General features: G+C 43.9%; 1 protein-coding gene and 1 pseudogene across 4 annotated transcripts in view; both read right to left on the bottom strand.

The window, feature by feature from the left end:
• COL7A1 (collagen type VII alpha 1 chain) overlaps positions 1–24,000 on the bottom strand; it is a 287,085-nt gene that overhangs the window by 152,882 nt on the left and 110,203 nt on the right. For all 4 annotated transcript variants that reach the window (XM_085853235.1, XM_085853234.1, XM_085853238.1 and 1 more), the window contains 12 exons: positions 23,683–23,727; positions 21,896–21,964; positions 17,240–17,320; positions 9,614–9,649; positions 9,476–9,520; positions 9,289–9,357; positions 4,945–5,040; positions 4,612–4,638; positions 3,031–3,087; positions 2,410–2,481; positions 842–901; positions 374–409 (listed from right to left, as the gene is read on the bottom strand). In XM_085853235.1, the coding sequence (XP_085709361.1) occupies positions 374–409; positions 842–901; positions 2,410–2,481; positions 3,031–3,087; positions 4,612–4,638; positions 4,945–5,040; positions 9,289–9,357; positions 9,476–9,520; positions 9,614–9,649; positions 17,240–17,320; positions 21,896–21,964; positions 23,683–23,727 (693 nt within the window). The remainder of the gene's footprint in view (positions 1–373; positions 410–841; positions 902–2,409; positions 2,482–3,030; positions 3,088–4,611; positions 4,639–4,944; positions 5,041–9,288; positions 9,358–9,475; positions 9,521–9,613; positions 9,650–17,239; positions 17,321–21,895; positions 21,965–23,682; positions 23,728–24,000) is intronic.
• LOC147014860 (uncharacterized) lies at positions 12,929–14,830 on the bottom strand (annotated as a pseudogene).

The raw sequence follows: 24,000 nt of genomic DNA, 5'->3' as shown, positions 1-24,000 counted from the left end.
CAATTCAGTTCCAATCAGGAAAACCTTCGTCAAGTTATGGTGAAAAATGTCAACACGGCCAATTTTTAAGGTCATGACCTAATTACAGACAAGCTCAAAAATTAGGTCAACCCGAATACTTTCGTCACATTAAAGATGCAAAATTTCATTCCGAAAGTCCCAACCAGCTCCAAGATACAGCTCGGAAATTGATAGTTTGGAAATTTGGAGGGGGGGGGAGTGAAGGAAGAATATTTTTATTTTCCAAATGGTGGTTTAGCACTCCGAGGGGGGTCAAAGAAACTCTATGGTGCCATTAAAAAATTGGGGCACCAATTGTAGAAACAAACCCTACAACAGCAATTAAATAGTTGGAGACAACTGCCTTGCTTACCTTTAGTCCTGAACTTCCAGGTGGACCCCTGGGGCCCTGCAGATGGGGTTTAAGAGCAGTTAGAACCAGAACCAACATTATCATAGTAAGAAGAATGAAATATTGAAATGTCCATTTTGTGTGTGCAAGAAGCAAGTCCACAGATTGGTCCCCATGATGGATCTTCTTGTGCTGTGTGAACTGCAAGAGACATGAACCTTATGGGTTCATGACTCGGCTTACTAATAGCAAATAGATTATGAAAAACAGAATTACTTTCATTTTTTTATTTAATTTGTTTTGACAATAAATGTTGGGAAGGTTGTGGGTGGGAGTGAAGGACATGAGGGTATTTGTTGGTGACTTTGCCAAAGGAAATAGGAAATGAATGCCAAACAAAATACCGTCAAGATTTTTTTTTTCCAGTGGAAGATATTAGGGTTCATGGTGTTTGTGAGAAGTGATGCAAGTGTATAATGGAAACCTTACGCGTGCTCCAGTTTCACCCTGCCTTCCTGGAAGTCCTGGCAATCCAACCCCAGGCTCTCCCTGGCTCCATCCATCATGGGAGAGGGTTGAAGAGGGTTGGGAATTGGTGGAAGCAATCACAAAACAAAATAAAATCTAAACTCCAGTCTTTTGTATTCACCTGGGGTGAGTTGTGGAGGTTAGTTGATGATGGCAAAGGTCAATGTCAATCAGTTAACACCATTTTATTACCAACAAATAAAAACAAACTTTAAATGATTACATTTTGATGACTAAATCCGATGTGCAGTACTTGGATTTACCTCACCATTGCACACAATGTACGAAGATCATTAACTCACCTTCAAAGGGGAAAATGTGAGAATGGGCACCAAGCTCTCTTTTCATTGCTCAGATGAGTAAAACAATCGCAGGATATTGTTACGGATACAAGTACAGGGTAGTTATCAAAGTGTAAAGCCTTAACCTCGTGTGCTCGCTTGGGCAGTTCATTTTGACCTGTCACATAAAGGATTTCAAATTTAGACCAAGTTGGTCCTGTTTTTGTTTGATGTCGGGAGGCGGTGTTGTGAGCAGTAAAAAAAAAAGTCAACTGGGTTAAGATGTCACGTGATCTATTCTCCCTGTTTGAACTGGCAAGGGCCAGGCAAGGAAAGATAGGGATCCCAGTGAGGATAATTAATATAAGATCACGCACAGAGACAGTAAAATTAATTCCTTTTTAACCACCACTCCCCCCTCCCTCCGACATTTGGATGACCCTGGGGCCGTGGCATCACTCCCAGCATTGGCAATGTGGTCACCTGAGGTGGGGCACCCGGAAGGGCCCTTCCACTGCTACAGCCACTTAATAGGTCATTGGTCAGACCTGTGGCAAGGAGGAACACCACACTGTCTGGAACCATGGGTCACTTTCTTATTGGGGTGGTGGCATTGAAATCTTATGAGCCACACCCAACGCATCACGAGAGGGACAATGGGAGTTGGGTGGGGGAGGGGAGCGAGTATTTGAGGACTTGCAAAGCACCATTTCGCTATATTTTGCCAGAGAGATGATCTTTGGCCATCTCGCTCTATTTTTCCATGGGTAAGGTGGTGCTCTTTAACCGTCTTTCGTTTACCGGGGACGACTTCTGCTGCGGAGCTCTGCTTATTTGTCAGACACATTTTCTGCCCCATGATCTTTGAAGTTCTGCTCTGCCTTGAGCCATGCCCTCAAGGACGTCTGAGCACATTATTATCCGTGTGTGTGTGTGTGTGTGTGTGTGTGTGTGTGTGTGTGTGTGTGTGTGTGTGTGTGTATGAATGTGGCTCAACTGAGGGTTAGTTTTTCTTGTACTACAAGGGCTTACTTGTTTATTGTTATCATCTGTCTGTCGGTAATTGAGTCTCACGCTCGTACCCGCTTCATCCCCACATGTGGGTACATTCGCTCGTGGAGAGAAATTATCCAGAACACTGAGTGTTCAGGATGAACAAACAAGGCCACTGATCCTCCAGCTATAGCGCTAAATCGGACACACAGAACACAGACAGAACTTTGACATGAATACAGGCCGTTTGCCTACTTTTATTCCTGGAGGTCCAGTATGTCCTGGGGAGCCTGGAGGACCAATGGGTCCTGTTGGTCCAGGAAGACCCTATCAAAACAGTTTGGAAACAATCAGTAAAGTGAATGACTATCTTCATAAATATTCAATCGTTAAGGGAGACACAAACACACAACTACCTTAACCGCAAACCCACATAAACAATTAAACATGAAGAAAACAAGTGGAGTTATCAATGACAATTATTATTGCAGTAAAAACCAAAACCACACACGATTATAAGCACAACTGTGAGAGCTTTGTTTTCTACAAGGTTTTCAACAAAATAACTAAGGAGCATGTAAAACAAGGATATTAGGAGATATCAAGATACAATTATATCTGACCGGTCGAGATGATGATGATGATGATGATGATGATGTAATTATACAAAAAACCAAGGACATTAGGACCAGCTATTTATGTACTTTTGCACAAACAATAAGGCCATAAAGAGACAAAGGATATTCAACACACTGAGGATTAAAAGCTGGGATCACAACATCACATGGTTCAGATGGAAACATTTAACTGTGCTTACCATTGCTATTATGACAATAGATAAACTTCACAAAGCAGATAACACAAGAAAAACCTCACCTGGGTACCAGGGTCCCCTTTCACCACAACTCCTGAACCACCATGACCTGGTGGACCCTGTGGATGAAGAAGAAAATGTTACACAAGTGGCTCAAACATATCTAGGTTTGCCCAAATTAGGAAACCACCAGTCACTGGAAATGGGACAAACAGATAGCAAAGTTAAATCTTTGTCCTACAGATTTATATTTTCCTTAATAAAATATAACCTTGTGAGTAGGAAGAGGATGGAGGATGGGAGCTATGGTTTTCACACTGATAGTAGGATGGAAGGTAAATCCTTTGAGTCACAGGAAGGTAAAAGACTGGTGTTGGCGTAGTGGTTAGGGTAGTGGCTTGGGATCCAAAAGGTCCTGAGTTCAAGCCCCGTTGGCTGCTTGAATTAATACACACCAGGAGGTTGACTCAGCCTGTCATCCTTCCAAGGTTAGTGAAGCGAGTACCAGTGTACTGGGCCCGGTGTATGCCCGGTTAGAATAGGTGTACCATATCCCTGTGTCGTAAGAGGCGACCAGGGTTGCGTCAGGAAGGGCATCCGGCTTAAAACCTGTGCCAAATCATAATGGATGTTCCGCTGTGGCGACCCCTAACGGGAGGAGGAGGAGGAGGAGGAAGAGGAAGAGGAAGAGGAGGAGGAGGAGGAGAAGAAGGAGAAGAAGGAGAAGAAGGAGAAGAAGGAGAAGAAGGAGAAGAAGGAGGAGAAGGAGGAGAAGGAGGAGAAGAAGGAGAAGAAGGAGGAGAAGGAGGAGAAGGAGGAGGAGGAGAAGAAGGAGAAGAAGAAGGAGAAGAAGAAGGAGAAGAAGAAGAAGGAGGAGAAGAAGGAGGAGAAGGAGAAGGAGAAGGAGAAGAAGGAGAAGAAGGAGGAGAAGGAGGAGAAGGAGGAGAAGGACGAGAAGGACGAGAAGGAGGAGAAGGACGAGAAGGACGAGAAGGACGAGAAGGAGGAGAAGAAGAAGAAGAAGAAGAAGAAGTAGTAGGATAGAAGGTAACTGGTGGACTTGGCATATACAAATGGATATTCGTGCCTTTGCATTGTGAACTAGAATGGCACTCATGGGGTGCATAGTCCCACCTCACACATTCATTCTGAACAAAAATTATATCGATCAGAATGATATAGATCGTTATAGATCAGACAAAAGAAGTTTCAGATTTTTCAGACAAGAATTTCCATTCAAATAATTATGGCTGGAATACCACGTCTCCGATGATGTCATCGTTATCACCCGAGATACCCCATGGGGAGTTGATGACGTATGCCAAGTTTCAATTTTTTCCGTTGAGCGGTTTTAGAGAAAATTAAGTTTTAATTTTGTTCCTTTAATCCAATATGGCTGCCATACCATGTTGCACCGAGTTTTGCACCGATTGGAGAAGTGGTTGCAGAGAAAAACATTTTGAAAGCAAAAATATACAGAGGACACACAGACAGACAGATAGACAAATATATAGACAGGAGCATTGCAATAAGTCAGTCTCGCAACCGCTTCGGGGCAAGACTAACAATTCCGACGACAATGAATGTCTCGTCGCTCACTGATGGACATACATTACAAAACACGTTTTGCATTTGGATCTTACCCGCAGTCCTTGATCACCTTTTTGTCCCTGAAAAAATACACAATTCAATATCATCAGGACTACCATCATTGGTACTACACACCGGCAGCACCACTTTTATCATTCCCATCTCTACCCTCATCACCAGAATTAATTTGGTTCTTCTGTAACATCTAAAAGCCTCGAGTTCTGTGATATATACCAGAGGGTTAATGAGCAACATGCTATATATTTGGAATGAACAAAAGTCATTGTTCATTCACATCCATTCAAATGCTTGGAGGGGAGTTATAGGGGATGGGGATATGGGGGAGAGGGGGAGGGAGCACCCTCTGGAGCCTGTTTCCTGCTTACTTTGAGGGACACACCAGGAACACCCGCTGTGCCAGGAGGTCCAGGGAAGCCTCTTTCGCCTTTGCTTCCTGGATGGCCTGGCCTTCCTGATGTTCCCTGGAGGATCATGGAGCAGATAGAAAACAAATGTTTAATTCACTATGTCCGATTTCTGAATCTGGTGAAAAGACGAACGCCAGAGCTTGAGTTAATGTGTATTAGTCACCAGGCAACATGCAGGAGTAGAACTGTGAGAATTATACAAAAGTAAAACAAGAAGCACGATAACGTGACACTGAAGAAGATGAACATTTAAAGTAAATCATAGAAGATTAACTTTTTGGTCCCCTGGGTGTTTTCTGTGTCCAGACAGAAAGAGCTAAACTATCCAACGCAACGAGGGTGTGAAAGAATGGTTTCAATATCAGATTGGGCCACCTTTAAAATGTCGCTCTGGGGCTTTGGCTACATTGTGATGTGGCTCAGAAGGTGTGGCTTGGGATCTTTACAAATCAACTTGATACTCAAACCATGACATCAAGGATTGTGTTCCAATGGATATGCCTGGTGTTGGCTTAATGGTGAGGGTGGTGGGCTTGGGATCCTATGATCCTGAGTTCAACCCCACTCGGCTTTTGAATGAATACCAGGTGGGGTTAACTCTGCCTGTCATCCTTCCGAGGTCGGCAAAATGAGTGCCAGCTTGCTGGTATCCTGTGTCGGAGTGGTGACCCGTCCAGGATTGTGTCCAATAGCCAAGGAGTCTGCTTAGGCAACACCAACGCCCTGTACAGAGTATGGTCCCAATGGATGGATGGTTACAATGGATGATGTTTATCAAGATATGCTGCCGTGGGAAGCAACAAGCCGACACTTCAGGTGTTTACCCCTCATCAAAGCAAAAGAGAGCCTGATCAATTCTATAGTGACCTCTCTTTTGCTCTGAAGAAGGGTTCATACAATAAATGTCAGCTTCCCCTGCCTTTCCATGGGGCAGTTTGTTTACCTTAATCCTGTTGATTCCATCCCTTTTCCAAAGATTGTTAATCTGTACGATCATTTCAACAGATGGATCTTCCAACAAAGGAGGGGTCCAGTTAAAACATATCTGAGCCTCTTTGTCTTACAAAAACCAGCAATTTGCTAATCAATCTTGCTCTGGTGTTGGTGGTCATTCATAGCTTTGCTCTTTATAAAAACGTCAACAATCAAAGTATTCCCTTCAATAACTAAGCAGATGTATGACAAATGTTAGGGTGATTGTAACTTTAATGACGAGAAATACCTCCACCAAACTGAACAGTTTACGTTCTGTATCCCACTGATAGGTCAGATCTGTATCTGGACCTTGACAAAAATCTAATCAGCTTGTTCTCGTCACCTAACAAACTCAAATTTTGTCATAACTCGTCCACAGCCTTTTGAAATACGAGTGGGCCCATTGGACTAAATTTTCATTGGTCCTCACAGCCTTGTTGCGCACCCGCCTGCTGTACTGCTTGAGCATTAGCTTGCCTTTCACCAAGCCCAGATGTCTTTGGGCTCGTGTGGGGATTATATGTTCATCATTATTATTGCCATATGATACTACTCGGATCATTAATATCTGCTTTGTTACAATGTTATCATTGCTTTTGTTATTTATTTTGTAATTAGAATTCCATCCATGGTGGAAGGATGTATCAAGCTGCTCGATATACCTTAACATGGTGTGCATTTAAAACATGGGAATTCTCATGGGTTTTTTTGTAGCTAATTAGCCTAATCAACTCAGGAGACCATGACTATCATTTTGGTGTACATACTATTCCACATCAAAATGCTCCAGTAGAACACAACAAAACACAACAAAACACAACAAAACACAACAGAACACAACAAAACACACACACACACACACACACACACACACACACACACACACACACACACACACACACACACACACACACACACACACACCTCATCCATTTATAGTAGTCTTAAAGAGTCTACAGGGTCCTCGGGGTCTTTTGGGTCATTGGGGACTTTGGGGTCATCTGGGTCTTTTAGGTCTTCAGGGACTTTTGGGTCCTCCTGGTATTTTGGGTCTTCAGTATTTATGGGTCATCTGGGTCTTTTTCTAGGTTATTCTTGTAAAGCATTACAAAGCTATCCAAAGGTGCTCTGTTGTCTCTGGGGTGACATGATGTACAACATTATCATATAAAATGTTTCCATCGTGACCTTTTTGCTAGTTAACTCATCCCATACACTTCATTCATGAAAAGTCACAAAATACCATGTAATGTGATAAAGATGGGACAACGAGGGACCAGGGCATTTAGACAATCGTTTTGTTTCATTTATTTTATTTTAGTTTTACAATATCCCTCAATCATCATTAAATTAATGTCATTAAGAAAGTGGAGATTCTGAATCCTGGACAGGCACCCATCATCACTGTGGATCAGCCTTGGTTGACAATCGCAAAGCAAATCCAGTTGAGCTGGCCAACAAGCCATGGTGAAGATCACTTTATTGTTATGTTCAGCGGCCTACATATTGAAATGGCAGCACTCAAGACACTTGGATATCTTCTGGAGGACAGTGGAGGACCAGTGATGCAAGTTGGCATTGCGACACCTGTAACAGCAAACTCGCTCCTGAAAGCCTCCCATGTGACATGCACTCTCTACATGCTCATGTCACAGCTAGTGCTCTGTATCTACTCCTGCAGAGAGCTTGTGCCCAGTGCAGCAGCAGCCTGGAAGAGGGGGAGAGTATGATGTCCCTGAAAGACTGAAGTGCCAGCAGAGTTGAAGCAAGTCTCCAGTTCCAGTTTTTGTCCATCATTCTGTAGCTTGAGCTCAAGGTGATGATGTATGTGAAAGAAGCATAATAGGCAGATTTCCTGCTCTACATGAATGCTTTGATCAAGATAGTTCCATGATTCCTTGCCTTAGATCACACGAAGTATGCTAAGTGGATTCCTGTCCATTTACGTGACATGGCTACACTGGATCTCAAGTATTCTGATATCTTTGCTGAGTTTCTCAGATTAAACTTTAGAGTGAGGAACACGGCATGAGCATTCTCTGCTATAATCAGAGACTAGGCCCACGAGCAGAACACCATAGTGAAGGTGAGGCAGGGCTGTGGGTCAGACTCAAAACTCTGCACCGCTGGATGGTGTCTGGTGTTGAGATGGCTCAAGTAAGTGGAGATTCAAAGCCTCGATTGAGAAGAAAAATAAGGCAAATCGCTAATTGCTAACAGGTGTCAAAGAAGAGATGGGAAATTAATTGAGTGATGACAGCGCTGACCTCCTTGTGCTGAATAGCAGAGACTTTGCCAATCCTGCTGTCATAGTATGTTCGCTGGATTGAGAAGCTTGGACTAGAACAATATGGCACCTCTGTCAAGAGCGCCTTGTCAACCAAACAAATCCCAAAACAGATCCCATAAAGAGGAACAAGCTCCCACTCTTTAGTCGGTCTCCAGTCCAAAATAAGTCAAGAGGACAGCTACAGCTGTCTTCCTTGATGAGTGACTGACTGTTATCTTTTCTCAAGGCATTGCATCACAGATAGGAGATGGAGAACTGGATGAATTATTTCAACATGAAAACCAAGCATTCCCACCAGCCTTATCAAAAACATGGCAAGCTGAGAACAGGAATGAAATCTCAACTGGTACATTACTTAGAAAGATCCCATCCCTGAGCAAGAGAGTGCTTCTACTACCATGGCAGAGGTCAATATTCTTGATAGAGTTGCCATTGTTAATATGTTGCGACCTGGTCTTGCCAAAACATTTGATAATGCAACACAAGTGTTACTGCCAAACACTGATTCTCAACTGTAGCAAGCAAGCAAGCAAGCAAGCAAGCAAGGCAGGTAGATGCCGTGTGGGATGAGTAACTGCCAGAGAGTCTGAAAGCAGGTACATGAAGCAAGAGGGGAAAGTGAGTTCGCAGTCCGCAGACGTCAAACGGAGATGTCCTTAAAATCAAACACACCTTTAGCAATATTTTATGTAATCTTTGTTCAGCAGTATGAATGTAAATAAAGTGGAAAATGCAACAATATCAAGTTTTGATGCCTCAACTCATTGTGATCTACTTAATTAAGGTAAAAATAAGAACGGAATAGTGGCCGTTTTGAAAAATGACGACCATTTCCCTTCCAGGAATAATATGCGATGGCCCTATAGCTGAAAATCTTCCTTTGGACGTGTCGTAACTGTGTGCCAAATTTTATGCTTGAATCATCAGTCACAATGCTTTCACATATCCGCTGTGCTTCAAGGGGAGCGTGTACATGTACAGCAGAAGGATAAGGAAAGGAATATGAAGTGGAAGTAAAATAAGACAGACAGACTTACCGGCAATCCAGGATTACCCTTGCTGCCTTTAATTCCATGACGACCATTCACAACCTGGCCCTGCTCACCCTGAATCAGAAACAGTGCAGCAGCCGTCACACAACCTCCTTAGAAAGTGCTCCTTGAACTTGGTGTCAGGTGTACTTTGAAATACAAGTGTGTGGTCAACTAAAATTGTCACACTCACCTTTTGACCCTTTTGTCCCTCAAGACCCAGCAATCCAGGTGGACCCTGATGACCAACACAATAAGAAAAGATCAGCAACTAAAAAGGTAAAAGTGAGAGGAAAGGGGTTAATAAATAGTGTTGTTTATGTGCACTCACCGGATCTCCATCAGACCCAGGATTTCCAGAAGGCCCCTGTCAGAAAGTACGGCATGAAATGAAAGTTCACCGTTTGCACGAAATGCCTGCGTTTTTAAACAATGATTATATCACCAATGACATAGTGTTGAATAACTCACCTTTGTTCAAAAATTATACAATTTACCTCTGACAGAGTCCCACCTCCCCTCCCCCTCCACATTCCAAGTAAATAATCAGGTCACTCATACAGGCTGACTAAAGCAGAGTGAAACTTACACTTCGTAATGTCACGTGCTTAAGGGACTAGTCTTACCGGGCTCCCTCCAAGAGTGAAAGGATTTGTTTTTAGAGTTGCCATCATTTCCCACCCGCAATACCCCCTCCCTCTGGCAGGGGTCAGTCATTAAACTACTTGCACTATTCCACATGTACAGGCAAACATTGCAAGTCATCTCCTCACACTCGCCAGGGGGATGTGGGGGGAGGGGTGGGGGAGGGGTGGGGGAGGGGTGGGGGAAAGCACCACCACCATGAAGGCAAAAGTTGTTGGATGTCGGCCAGGCCATTTTCGATTCAATAAGGAACGGACATACAGATTCTATAAGGAATTCGATAATTAACAGCCTTGTTTTATATAGTAGGAATGAACAAGCATTGATTAAAATAAAGTACAAATGCTCTCAACAGGTCATCCGGGGGACAAAGAGGGGTGGTGTACCCCCCCCCCCAAAAAAAAACGCTGTCCGGGAGAGGGTGGTTACTGCCCAGACTACCAAGACCAACCCCCCCCCCCCCAGAAATATGGATCCCAGCACGAAGAGTTTTGATTCTGGTCTAGTCATCGCCCAGGATAAAAAGGACAGCACAGACTGCTTTGGTCGTCCATTAGTTGTGTTCAGTGCACAAGGAAACTGAAGACAGAAGAAAGAATAATGAATATTATTTGGACCTTAGAGACAAGGATTGGAGATTGAAACGTCAGGTCACTTGAACAAGATGGAAAGCGGAGTTACTGGGGGAGGCGTTGAAGAGGCACAACATTCCTATCTGTGGTATCAGTCAGAGGAGATGGACAGGGCAAGGAACAAAGGAAGTTGATGGATATAAGGTATGGTATGTTGGAGATGATAAGTATAACGTCCGTAGAGTTGGTATATTTGTTAGTGTTAGAATGGATTTAGGAGGCGCTGTCGGTAGGCCATGAGATAAATTGACAGGACTATCCAATGGAGGTATCAACTGAAGAATACTAACATGACTATGATTGAGGCATACGCGCCAACCGAAAACGATAAACAGGAAATGAAAGACCATTTTTTTAATGATGATTTTCAGGAAATGGTTGACGGGGTACCACAAAGGGACATGTTTTTCCTTTTGGGTGACTTTAATGCAAAGACCGGAGAAGATGTGAACATTTGGGGAAGAACTCTTGCAACGTATGGAATTGGTATGGAGGACAGTAATGAAGTTAGGCTGGTGAATTTTTGTAAAGACAATGGTTTGTGCCTCACTACTACTCCGTTCCTTCAGAAGAAAAGGCGGAAGTTCACATGGAGATCTCCAGGTGGCTATATTCAGAATTTGATCGATTGTTATTACAAGAGAGAAGGATATGTCTTTAGTGTGTCGGACTCGGAGTGATGGAGCAGTAGAAGTGGACTCAGACCACCGACTCGTGATTTCTGAGGTGAAGATGAAGCCGACTGTAATGAAAACATTTGATACTCGAAAGCTCAGAAGTGATGATGAAACAAGGAGCAAGTTTGTGCTGGCTTTGAAGAATAGATTTGAAATTTTGAAGAATAGAGGTGAACCAAAAAATGGAAACACCTATGTAAAGTCACTTAATAGGGCATTGGGCCACCACGTGCGGCTAGTATGGCCTGTGTGCACCGTGGAATTGAGTCCACCAGCATCTGGAATTCTGCAGGAGAGATGCGGTACCATTCTTCCACAAGGAAGTCAATAAATGCTGTCTCAGCCGTCATTCCAGAATATCCCATAAATGCTTGATTGGGTTCAGATCCAATGACTGAGAAGGCCATGACATATGGATAACATCAGTGTCATGCTCATAAAACCATTATGTGACCACACATGCTCTGTGGATGGGGGCATTGGGGAGGGTCTCCTCTTGTAGTAATGCTAGCCACAACTATAGGCAAACAGGCCTGTGCAGCATTTTTATACATCACCCTGAGCATGCTGTGGTATTATTTGTTTATTAACACATGGGCCACATTTGTGTCAAAGCCATTGCTTGGTGTCCCTTATTTACCCAGGTGTTTCCATTTTTCTGTCCAGCACCTGGACATCAAACTCTCGTGGAGATTGAGAATAAGGAAGACATGGTAATTGTGAATGAGGAAATGGGATGAGAAATTCCAGAAAATGATATGAGAAGAGGTGTTGAACAGATAAAGAATGAGAAGGCCCCAGGTGATGACAACATCCCTGTTGAGCTGTTCAAGTTAGGAAGAGTGGAAGCAGTGATGTGGCTGACCACAGTAATCTGAGTGGTGCGGAGGACAGGAAAAAAAAAAAAAACAACTCGAGAGGATTGATGTAGAATTGTGATCATCCCATTGCTCAAGAAGTGAGTCGACAACACTGTAATAATTCAGGAGGAATCCGTCTATTACGTGTTCCAGGGAAGATTGTTTTACCAGGCTGCTGCTCAAGTGAATCACGAAAGCCCTGATGGTGGCATTGCATGATAAACAGTGCGGGTTTAGAGTGGGACAGGATGCATTGATCAGATTTTCACGTTATGACATTAATCGAGAAGAAGTACGAAATGGCTAAGGGTCCATCTAGATGTGAGTGCTTTGTAAGCTTGCAAACAGGCACATGACTGTCGGGAGGGAAGAACTTTGGAAGATGCTGGAGAAATAAGGCATTACACAGGAAGTGATCAGGCTGATCAGAAGGTTGTATCGGGACGCAGAGGGCCATGTAAGACTTGGGGGGGGGGAAGTTCAGAATGGTTCAAGGTAAAGACTGGAGTGAGGCAGCGATGCAACCTGTCTAACAGCTTGTTCAACGTCATATTCGACTACATGTTTCATATACAGTGCCATGCAAAAGTTTGGGTTATTCCAATGATATTCATACTTTAGGGTAAATTCATTAAATCATCAGGAATAACAGCTATATGGGTTTATTATTGTAAATTAACATCTTTTATAAACGTGAGTAAAACAACACAAAAGGCATTTTTAAGGCCATTTTCCCTGCTAGAGCAGGGGTTAGCCTTGCAGGCCCCATCACATTCTTCTCCACTTTACCCTATTTTCTGCATCTCCCCTTGTTAACCCCCTAACCCACATTTCTTCTTCCACCACTTTTAGCCAAGTCTTTCTCAGTCTTCCCAGTCCTCTACTTCTTTCTACACTCATTTCCATCACTCTTCTTACCCAGTCACTTTCATCCTTCCTCAACACATGACCCAACCATCTCAACCTGTTTCTCTTCACAACATCCATCACAGACTCTATTCCCATTATCTTCCGCAATTCATCATTTAACTTCCTCTCTCTCAACGATATCCCACACATCCACCGAACCATTCGCATTTCCACCCTATCCAGCCTTGGTTGCTGCTCTATGTTCACTACCCACATCTCGCTCCCATAAATCATAGCACTTCTCACATATGTAGCATACACCTTTCCCTTCAACTTCAACGACACTACCCTCCTTGTCAACACACCACTTAGTTCCTGAAACTTCTTCCATGCACATCTCACTCAAGCACATCTCACGAGTCTGATCGACCTTCTCCATTCAGCACGTCTCCTAGGTAGCAAAATGTTTTCATACCTTCCAACTTCACGCCGTCTTCACGATCCAACTCAACATTTCCTCCATCTGCAACTCCCTCTATACACACACCTTACACTTGAATGTAGCTACCACACTAGTTAATGACCCTCTCACACCACTACATTTTACGATGAACCCACTCAGCACACATTGTACATTGAATGGAGTTCACTCCAACACCCTTCCTACATACAGCACACGGCCACTTCTCAGTTATTTTAACCTCACCACATGTTTTACCACTTGCAATCCCCTTTGTCTTCATTTTTTCGAAATCCACCTTCAAACCTTTTGCCTCCATACATTCCTTACACTCATTCATCCTCTCCTTCAGTCCATCCCGACTCTCCGCAATCAACAACAAATCATCTGCATACAACAACTCCCATGGTAAACCCTCCTTTGCACTCCGAGCCAGCACCTCCATTACAACTACAAATAGTAGTGGACTAAGTACTGACCCCTGGTGCACTCCCACCTTCACCTCAAACTCATTACTGTTCCCGTCCTTCGTCCTTACAGCTGTGCGCGCTCTCTCGTGCATTGCCATCACTACTCTGATCAGCCATTCTTCCACTCCTAACTTCCTCAATGCCCATGTCACTACTTCGTGTGGAACCCCATCGAATGCTTTCTCCAGATCAACAAACCCAAAAAACAACTTCTTCCTCTTCTCCCTGTACTTCTCCTGCAACTGCCTAACAATAAAAATCACATCTGTTGTTCCTCTTCCTGGCATTAATCCAAACTGCATTTTGTCAACATTCACTTTCTTCCTTATCTCTTCTTCAACATCCTTTCTAATACCTTCATCCCATGCTCCAGTAACTATCGCTCTATAAGGGCCACAGTCCAGGTGGGTCACCTTTCCCCTTGTACAGAGGGACGAGGGTACTCAGTTCCCAATCCACTGGAATGCGGCCTTCTTTCACCACCAGATTACAGATCTCTATCATTCTCTTCACACCCCAACTTCCCGCTGCCTTCAACATATCTCCCACAACTCACTTGGATCCTTCCGCTTTTCTACTCTTCATTGCTCTTATCGCTTCCTCAACTTCCTTCTCAGTTATCTTCTCTGCCGGTCCTAAAACTGGGTTGCTCTCGGTATTGCCGTCCCATTCATTCTCTATATTTAAGAGCCTTTCCACATATCTCTTCAATCTTCCTTTAATTCCATCCGGGTCCACAACGATTTGTCCTCCTTCAAGCAAATCACCCCCATCACATCGCACCTCTCTTTCACTATCTGCTTTGCAATCCTAAAATAACTAAATAAATAAATCAACGTTCACAGAAATTTGAAGTAGGAGCTACCTACATTACTCACTTCGAACTTCCAACAAATATTTATGGGGAATAGCACCACAAAAGTGAAAATAACCCAAATATGTACACTACAGTCATGTAGTTGATAGAGAAAGTCAAGAAGGGGAAGGGAGTCCAAATTGAAGATCAGAAAGTGTGGGACTTGGGGTATGCAGATGATGCAGTTTTGCAGGCTGTGACGGTTACTGGACTCACAACAATCCTCAGGAGGATCAGTGGCGAAAGTGAGAAATTGAATTTGAAGGTGAGTATTCCTAAAGCAAAGTGGTTAATGGTGACAAGGCAGAATGAAAGGGTGGGGGGGGATGAAGAATTGAAGATAAGGAATGAAGTGATTGACAAAGCAGGTTTGCTTGTTGACCTTTGGAAGCAAGATAACGGATATAAAGGGAGGTAGTGAGAAGGAAGTGAGGAGAGGACTGGCATTGGAAGGAGGGGGTGTTCAATCGTCTGAGCAGAGATCTCTGGAGGAGAAGGGATGTGAACCTGCAAAGCAAGATGAAGGTGCGCAATGCAGCAGTAATCTTGATTATGATACTGTACGGGTTGGAGAGTTGGACTTGGACTAAGGAGGAGAAAAGGAGACTGAATGGTTTTGATAGTAAATACCTGAGAAGAATACTTGGACAGAGGAAGTTAAGTGAGCTAGCCGAAGAGCAGTGTCTGACATGGGCTTGGCGTTTTTAGAACATGGAGGAAGATCGGATAGCCAGAAAGGTAGAGATGGATGCTCGAAGGAAGGAGACCAAGAGGAACGCCAAAGAAAATATGGAAGGACTGAATTTTAAAAATGGCTTACCAGTGAGGAATCCAACACCCAGGATTGAGGCTCAGGATTGGGAGCTTTGGAGTGTATTGAATGAATTAAATGAAGCCCACCTCCCCCACCCTCCTCCAACTCCCTCCTGCATTATTTGTAAAGTAAATAATCCCTTTGCTCATACAGGCTTATAACAATAGAGTGAAACATACACTTTGTAAAGTCATGTGTTTAAAAGTTTCAACCAAGCATTGAATAAAACAGATGAAAACTAGAGGGGGAGCACTCGGGAGAGTGCAAAACCTCCGCCGCCAATACTGCTGGGTCACTCAAGTAAACCTTATATCTTATTCATTAAATATGATGTCAACAGTGCTGACAGAGTTATAGTTCTTTTCTCCAACATTTTTTTTTTGGGGGGGGGGGGTTGGAAATCACTTAAAACATGGAGAAATGCAAAAAAAAGAAATCGAAATTTTGTTGAAAAAAAAGTTGCAAAAATTTATTTTTCTCTTATTATTTTGGGGGGGGTTGGAAATCACTTAAAATATGTAGAAATGCAAAAAAAAAAATTTCTCAATTTTTTTGGGGGGGGTTTGGAAATTACTTAAAACATGTAGAAATGCAAAAAAAAAATTTCTCTAACAATTTTTTTTGGGGGGGTTGGAAATCACTTAAAACATGTAGAAATGCAAAAAAAATTCCTTTTTTGGGGGGGGGCGTTGGAAATCACTTAAAACATGTAGAAATGCAAAAAAAATTCTTTTTGGGGGGGAGGGAGGGGGTAATTTTGGGGAAGGGGGGTTGGAAATCACTTAAAACATGTAGAAATGCAAAAAAAGAAAAAATTTTCTCTAACAATTTTTTTTTGTGGGGGAGGGGGCCAAGTCCAAAATTTAATGGCATGATCCTTGGACCATACCTAACCCCCCCACCCAACACCAAATTTCGTCGAAATCCGTCGAGGAGTTTTTCCGTAATACTGTTCACAAACAAACAAACAAATAAACAAACAAACAGAAAGGGGTGAAAACAGTAACCTCCATCCATCTTCGAAGATGGCGGAGGTTAATAAAGTACGCATGCTCTCAAAATCAAACTGACATCCGGGACATCTGTTTTACCCAATGTTTGGACTCGTCAGAGGAAGGAATAGGTATTGATACATGTAAGCAGTTTATCTGGTTTAATATGTACAAGATGCTCTCTTTTAGAGCATTTGAGTGGGACACGTTATCGCACATTTATAGGTGGTGGCACCTCTTGAGGTTTGTAGTGGGGTGGGTGGGAGGGGCAGGAGGTGGGGGGGGGTATGCTTATTATCGATTCATCGAGTGCTGTACAAGGAAATATAGAAGAAGAAAAGGTGCAACGGAGCTGGAGCTTGATGAAAATTAGGGAAATAAGAGCAAGAATTGAAGAAAAAGAGGTTGGGAGAAGGCAGGAGTACATGATGAATACGAGAAGGAAGTTAAAAACGTCACAATTTTACATATGTAAGAACTCAGTGGCCCCTCGCGGATTAAGAAACCTTTTTGTTTGGAAAGGTGGTCCATGGCATACAATATGATGTAAAATGACCTCGACGTCTACATACCAATGTCACCTCCACAGCACCAAATGTCTTTCTTGTTTTGATGTGTTGATATATGTGAGAAGCAACGTAAGTGTGAAGCTACACAGCTGAAGAAAGATTACATCTTCTGTCAATTGGTTGCTCTAATTACTTGTTGGCCTTGGGGTCCAGATGCTCCTGGTGAGCCAGGCCGGCCTGGCTGGCCTGGCATCCCATCCTGTGCTGGAAGACCCTGCACACACAAACATGTGTAGCACAGTTATATTTCCTGTTCCCCACCAAATAAGCCTCGTCGAGGAAATTATTTCAAAATTACACGATTTATGATAATGTAAAATAAATAACAAGTGAAATAAAAAGGATAGGTGGGGGGGGGGGGAAAACAATTCCTCTACACAGCCACCAGCTTGAGAAAAGATGATCAACATAACAAGAAACTAGAACGGAACTCGGTGGGACACACATCCCCGCCAGGATGAACAGTTTATGTTTTGTATCCCACTGATAGGCCGGATCTGGATCCGGACCTTAATCAAAATCGAATCAACTTATTGTCACATACCCAACTCATCCACCAAGTTTTGTCACAATTCTTCCACAACTTTTTGAGATAGTGTGCTGTGTATCATTTTGGGGCCCATCTCTCATTGGTGAAGAAACGCTTTCAAAAAAATATTTAAATTCTCAGATCTGGATCCGGATCCAGATCGTCAACAAAATCGAATCAATTTGTCCTCGTCATACACCCAATCTGTCCACCAAATTTCGTCCGAATCCATCCATGACTGTTTGAGATATCCTGCTCACAGACAAACAAACAAACAAATAGGGGTGAAAACATATCATTCGTGCACCTTTGGTGGCAGAGGTAAATAGCCAGCTCTCTGACTATTTGGCTTTATAAGTAGCTATCGTCCATGGAGCCAAGGTTTGTACTGTCACAATCAAAGAGATGGAGAAGTTTAATGTTATTCGGACACGGTGCGTCGGAGTCGTTGGGGACGTAAACTCATTGGTCGTGTAATACAAATCCAATGAGTCAGAATGGCTGAAGCCTCAATCTGTCGTTCAGGGTGTCTGAGCAGCTCAGCCAGATCATGACTAAGAATAAGTTTTGTTGGATGTCAGATTTGGGGATGTCTCAGTCCAAAGACTGAACTTCAGATGGTCAGCGAGTAATCTCGGGACGTCAAACTTGAGCACCGCATGCATGGGCCAAGATCTCTGCAAAATAGGAATATTGAAATGGCAAGGTTGATTTGATGTTCATGATTATGATGACAATGGTCTGATCCAATCTCACTTGGCATTGGAGGCTCACGATTCATAAAACCTCATGCGGCCACCAAGGCAATTGTCGATTGGGAAGGGTCCTAATGAGGCAAATTCATCAATCGTATATGCATGACTCATGATTACGACATTGGAAATTTCACCAGAGTACCAATCCTGCTATATTATTTGGAAAAAGATGTTGTGGGATTCTAAAAGTTCACATTGAAGGTACCACAACCAAACTTAATGTTTCCTCTAAAAACAGCATGCTGCACAATGCAGTACCACCCCTACCCTCTCCTTCCGGCATTCTCGGAGGAATCGATTCAGGATCAAAAAGATCAGAAATTAATTGAGGATTCCATGAGGAATCGATTCAGGATCAGAAGGCTCAGAGATAAGACAAATGACAATGAGCTACGTTCTCCTTCATGATGAAGAGGACGACGACAATGAAGATGAAGATGAACTGAACTGAAGATGAACTGAAGATGAACTGATGAAGATGATGAACTGAAGATGAAGATGAATGAAGATGAAGCTCTCACTCCCCCACACCCCCAGGAATACCTCTGGCTTCGGCTTCCCCGCCACTCCCACCTCATGTTTATATGTGTACTGTACCGTCCACCGAACAGTGATGACTCCATCTACATCTCACTATCCGAAAACATGGACCATCTTCTATCTTTTCATCCAAACTCTCTCTTCCTCTTATGTGGTGACTTCAATTGTCATCACGCCAGTTGGCTAGGTGTGGGTACCTCTCTCACCTGCCATGGCACCTCAGCAAAAGCTTTCTGCGACTCATTGGGACTGACTCAATCGGTCAACTTCCCGACCCGGATCTCAACCAATGGTACTCCATCTCTTCTGGATCTGATTTTGACAAATTTCCCTGAAAATATCTGCTGCTCTTCCTTCGCTCCAATTGGTTCTTCTGACCACGTCCTTGTTAAAGTGGACATCTCTCTGGCTGTTATCAGAGAACCACCTCACCGCCGTCGAGTCTGGCATTTCACTCAAGCCGACTGGCAGGGTCTCCGAGCAGCCATCAAACTTACAGACTGGTCTCCTATCACTACTTTCTCAAACATCAACTCATCCTGGGAATTCTTTCAAAGAAACTTGCTCTCCCTCATGCACAGATTTATCCCCTCTCGTGTTCAGTTGTCTTACCCTTCCTCCCGCCCTTGGTTTACTGAAGCTTGTGGCGAGGCAGTTGTCCTGAAACAACTTGCCTTTGCCTCATGGAAAGCAAACCCAACTGAGGGCAATCTCAGTTCTTTCCACAAAGCTCGGAACAAATGTGTATCTACCCTCAGGAGAGCCAGAAAACAACATCTTTCTCATCTCAAGTCTGAACTCTCAAACCTCTCTCCCTCCTCAAAATCCTGGTGGCGTTTAATCAAATCTGTTTCTGGTGTATGTTCCCCCTCCATCCCCTCCCTTACCTCAAATGGCCGCACTGCTGATTCCACACGTGATAAAGCTGAATGTCTAAACTCGGTGTTTGCAGCTAAATCTTGTGTCCTAAACCCATCACTATCTCTACCCACTTTACCCAGTCGCACCCAACTGTCCCTGGACTCTGTATCCTTTTCTCCTGACAAGGTGGAGAGCTTGCTTTCAAACCTCGAGTCAGATTCTGCAACCGGTCCAGACGGCATCAGCCCACGTGTCCTCAAAGCCTGCTCTTCTGCTCTTGCTCACCCTCTCTCTGTTCTATTCACCCTCTCATTTGCCCAAGGTCATCTGCCATCTGCTTGGAAATCTGCTAACATCGCTGCCCTGCATAAAAAAGGTGCAAAAACAGATCCCTATAACTACAGACCAATCAGCCTTCTCCCAATCATCAGCAAGGTGATGGAATCCATCATCGCCTCAGATATGAAATCCTTCCTCTTCTCCAATGGCTTGATTTCCAATCATCAATTTGGTTTCAGACCAGGTCACTCTACCCTGGATATGCTGCTTCTGCTCTCCCATCAATGGATGGAGGTCCTCAATGCCAGACAGGAAATCTGAGCCGTATCCCTGGACATATCACGTGCTTTTGACACAGTCTGGCACCCTGCCCTACTCACCAAACTCTCTTCCCATGGTATTCAAGGCCATCTCCACTCATGGCTCGCAGACTTCCTCTCCTGTCGCAGTCAACGTGTGGCCCTAAATGGAGTTCTTTCATCCCCTCTTCCTGTGCAGGCTGGAGTTCCTCAAGGTAGCATTCTGGGCCCTGTTCTTTTTCTGGTTTTCATCAATGATCTCTCGGACTCTCTGGAAAATCCTCTATTTCTCTTTGCCGACGACTCCACCCTCTGCCGTACCATCTGTCATCCCTCAGACCGGCAAGCAGCAGCTTCTTCACTCACTGCAGATCTGGATAAAATCACAAACTGGTCCAACACGTGGAACATGTCTTTCAATCCACACAAATCTCACACTCTCACTATGTCTCTTCGAAAGGACCGTTTACAAAACCCCCCATCCACTTTCTCAACAATCCTCTGGAAGAAGTCTTTTCTTTCAAGCTTCTAGGTCTCACTATCTGCCATGACCTTTCCTGGGAAAGTCACATTTCCAACCTCGCCTCAAAAGCCAGTCGCCGACTGGGAATCCTCCGTCGTGCTAAGTCCTTCCTCGGCCCTCTTGAGCTCCTGACCACTTACAAAGCTTTTGTCCGTAGCCTGATGGAGTACTGCTCTCCCCTCTGGGCTGGTGCTCCTGCCTCCCACCTTTCTCGGCTTCATGCTGTCGAAACCAGGGCATTTAAGATCATCGGCATCTCCCGCAATGAAGCTGAGTCTTTGGGCCTCTCACTCAATCACCGCAGGTTGGTCGGTGGTCTTTCTGTCTTCTACCGACTCCTCTCCAGCCTTGCCCCCCTGCTCTCTCTGCGATTTGTCCCCACCACATTTCCACAGGGCGCTCAAGGTCCGCCAACAACCCCCTTCTGGTAAAACTACCAAAATCACGAATCACTGCTCATCTTCACTCTTTCATTCCTCTTTTTCCCGCCTTTGGAATAAACTTCCTCACTCTATTCTTTCCCATTCTTCCCTCCAGGCTTTCAAAACAGCTGTTCACCACTACCTCTTATCTTCCCCCATCCAAATCCTCGATCTTTTCTACCCCCGATAATCCACCCAAGCCCACTTCCTTCATTTCTCCTACTTTCCTTCCTGAAAGTCCCTGAAATGTCCATCTTCTCTTCGCCATGTTCCCCGTCCCATCCCCATCCCTCTCCCTTCCACAGTTCACCTAATGTGTCTGTTCCCCACTGTTTTGTCCCTTCCACTCCCGCCCCTCTTGTCTCATGCCTCCTTGCTGTGAGTTGTGTGTTCGCTCTCATACGAGCCTCGACCAAGGTATACAAAAAAAAAAAAAAAAAAAAAAAAAAAACTTACAGAGGGCAAAAAAAATGAAACACAAGATATTTATAACATTAAAGAAAAGGAAGATGAACATGTTGATTATGTTGAAGATGAAGATGATGACCAGAATAAAAGATCGGTCCGAAGGTTGCTCTCACCCTTTCTCCTTTTTCACCTTTCACGGTGCCGTGAATACGACCTGGCTCCCCGGGAGGGCCACGTCGACCCTACACAGGAACATGACACAACATGGCCCAGGTTAAAATGTTGGAATGTTCAGATATGTCATAAACAGGCTCTGCTAATGAAGGGGGAAACATGGGGATGTGTTTCTGGAAATGTTTCACAAATCCATACATGGGAATCTCTCGAGTGATGAAACATTGAGGAACCTGATGTGCATCGAGGGAAAAGAAAACCATGATGCTCGCACTCGATTCAAAATCCCTGATACTCTGTCATTCTCTCTATCATATCCGTTATTTTCCTTGCTATTCTGGTAAAAGTTCATCGATATCTCCCCTTGTCCTTGATGTTCATATAAAATGACACAAAGATGTCTTATTCCTGCCTGTGACGATTTGTACACGTCACACTACGAGCATCACACATTACAAACAAATAAAAGAGGAAGTGACAGAAAAAGAAACAAAATCTGCAAAGTATAGATGAGATGACATTTGTCAACGTGTCGTCATACATTGAGCCGGCCAGATAACCTCGAGGTATGTACACTTTCTTCTGGAGCTGTGTGGCCTGGGTTTGAATCCCGACCCCACTATAAACTGTCACCTTGGTGTTTCCGAGGCAGGGCGAGGCACCGATGCGTGTGCCGTCCCTCCGAATGGACGTTCAACTGGGCGTCCCATCTGCTAACATGAGTTGATGGACGTTAAAAAGATCCGACGTTCGTTGTCCTTTGCGAAGAGGAGGCAAAGAGGATACACCATGAACAAATTCCTGCCGACTGACTGACTGCTGTGAAGGCAATGGCAAACCACCCAGCATAATCCTTGCCAACAAACTGCTTTGGCAGCACCAGCACTCTGTAAAGAATATGGTACACCTCATCTTAATACATAATCGCAAACCGTGATTAAACGAGCGACAATCAATGCGCATCTTCGAAAGTAACCGGTGTTGATTTTTTTTTGATTTGATGTACCAGACTCTGTTACAATGCGTTGCTGCTGCCAAAGTAGTTACCTGGCAAGGGTTACACTGGGTGGTTTGCCATTGTCTTCCCAGCATTGATCGCCCATGCTCTATCCTTTTAAATTCTAAGTATCAAGTAAGTAAGCAGCATGTACCATTCTGAAAGTCTTTGCTATGGCTCGGGCCGGTGATTGAAGCACTGACCACTCAGATTGAGAGCGGACACACGAATCCATTACACCACCGAATCTGGTAGTGTTAACATAAACTTTTGAAAATACACGTGACATTAACACGTTGCCCTTTTTGAGGAGCAGTTCATGGTTATGCACTGCAGAGATCTTTCCGTGGTGTGGTTTCGATGTACTGCACTGTAAATGTCGGTATTACTGCACAAGTCAGATGTACTGTGCTGTATAGGTATTATCAAATGCATTATAAATGGAGGGAAAACATGATAAGGTTATTTTATATATATATATATATATATATATATATATATATATATATATATATATATATATATATATATATATATATATATATATATATATATATATATATACCCAGACCCCGACATTTGCGGTTCCAACATTCACGGTTCCAACATCCGCGGGTTCCCTGGAACCAACCCCCCCAGCCCCCCATTTCTCATTGTAACAATGCCCCCACATTCGTGGTTTCAACATTCGCAGGGTTTTCCTGCTGGAACGTATCCCCCGTGAATGTCGGGGTCCTGGTGAATAAATAATTGTCATGCAGATTGTAGAATGAAGTTCGAGTTACTCACTGGATTTCCCTGAGGTCCTTGTGGTCCATCCCTGCCCCTCAATCCCTGTATAACAGAAGAAAAGAGATACAATGTGTACATTAATACTAAAAAAAGTGTGACATGCAGAGATGTCGGCGCTCGGGAGCAAGTGGGAATGGGGAGCAGATGAGGAAAGGGGAACCATGGATCAGTCAGGGAGAGGAAGAGAGGGCAGGGAGAGAGAGAGATTGAGAGAGAGAAAGCAGGTGGGGAGTAGGGGGGGAGCAGGCAGAGAGAGGGAGGGAGAGCATGCGGGGAGAGGGGGAGTGGCAGGAGATAGGGAGAGCAGGAGGAGAT

Source organism: Eptatretus burgeri, chromosome 13 (genome assembly GCF_056783735.1).
Source record: "Eptatretus burgeri isolate ZD-2024b chromosome 13, Ebu_testis_v1, whole genome shotgun sequence".
Lineage (NCBI taxonomy): Eukaryota > Metazoa > Chordata > Myxini > Myxiniformes > Myxinidae > Eptatretus > Eptatretus burgeri.
The sequence above is the reverse complement of the archived record's forward strand: the minus strand, read 5'-3'. Positions and strand labels throughout refer to the sequence as shown.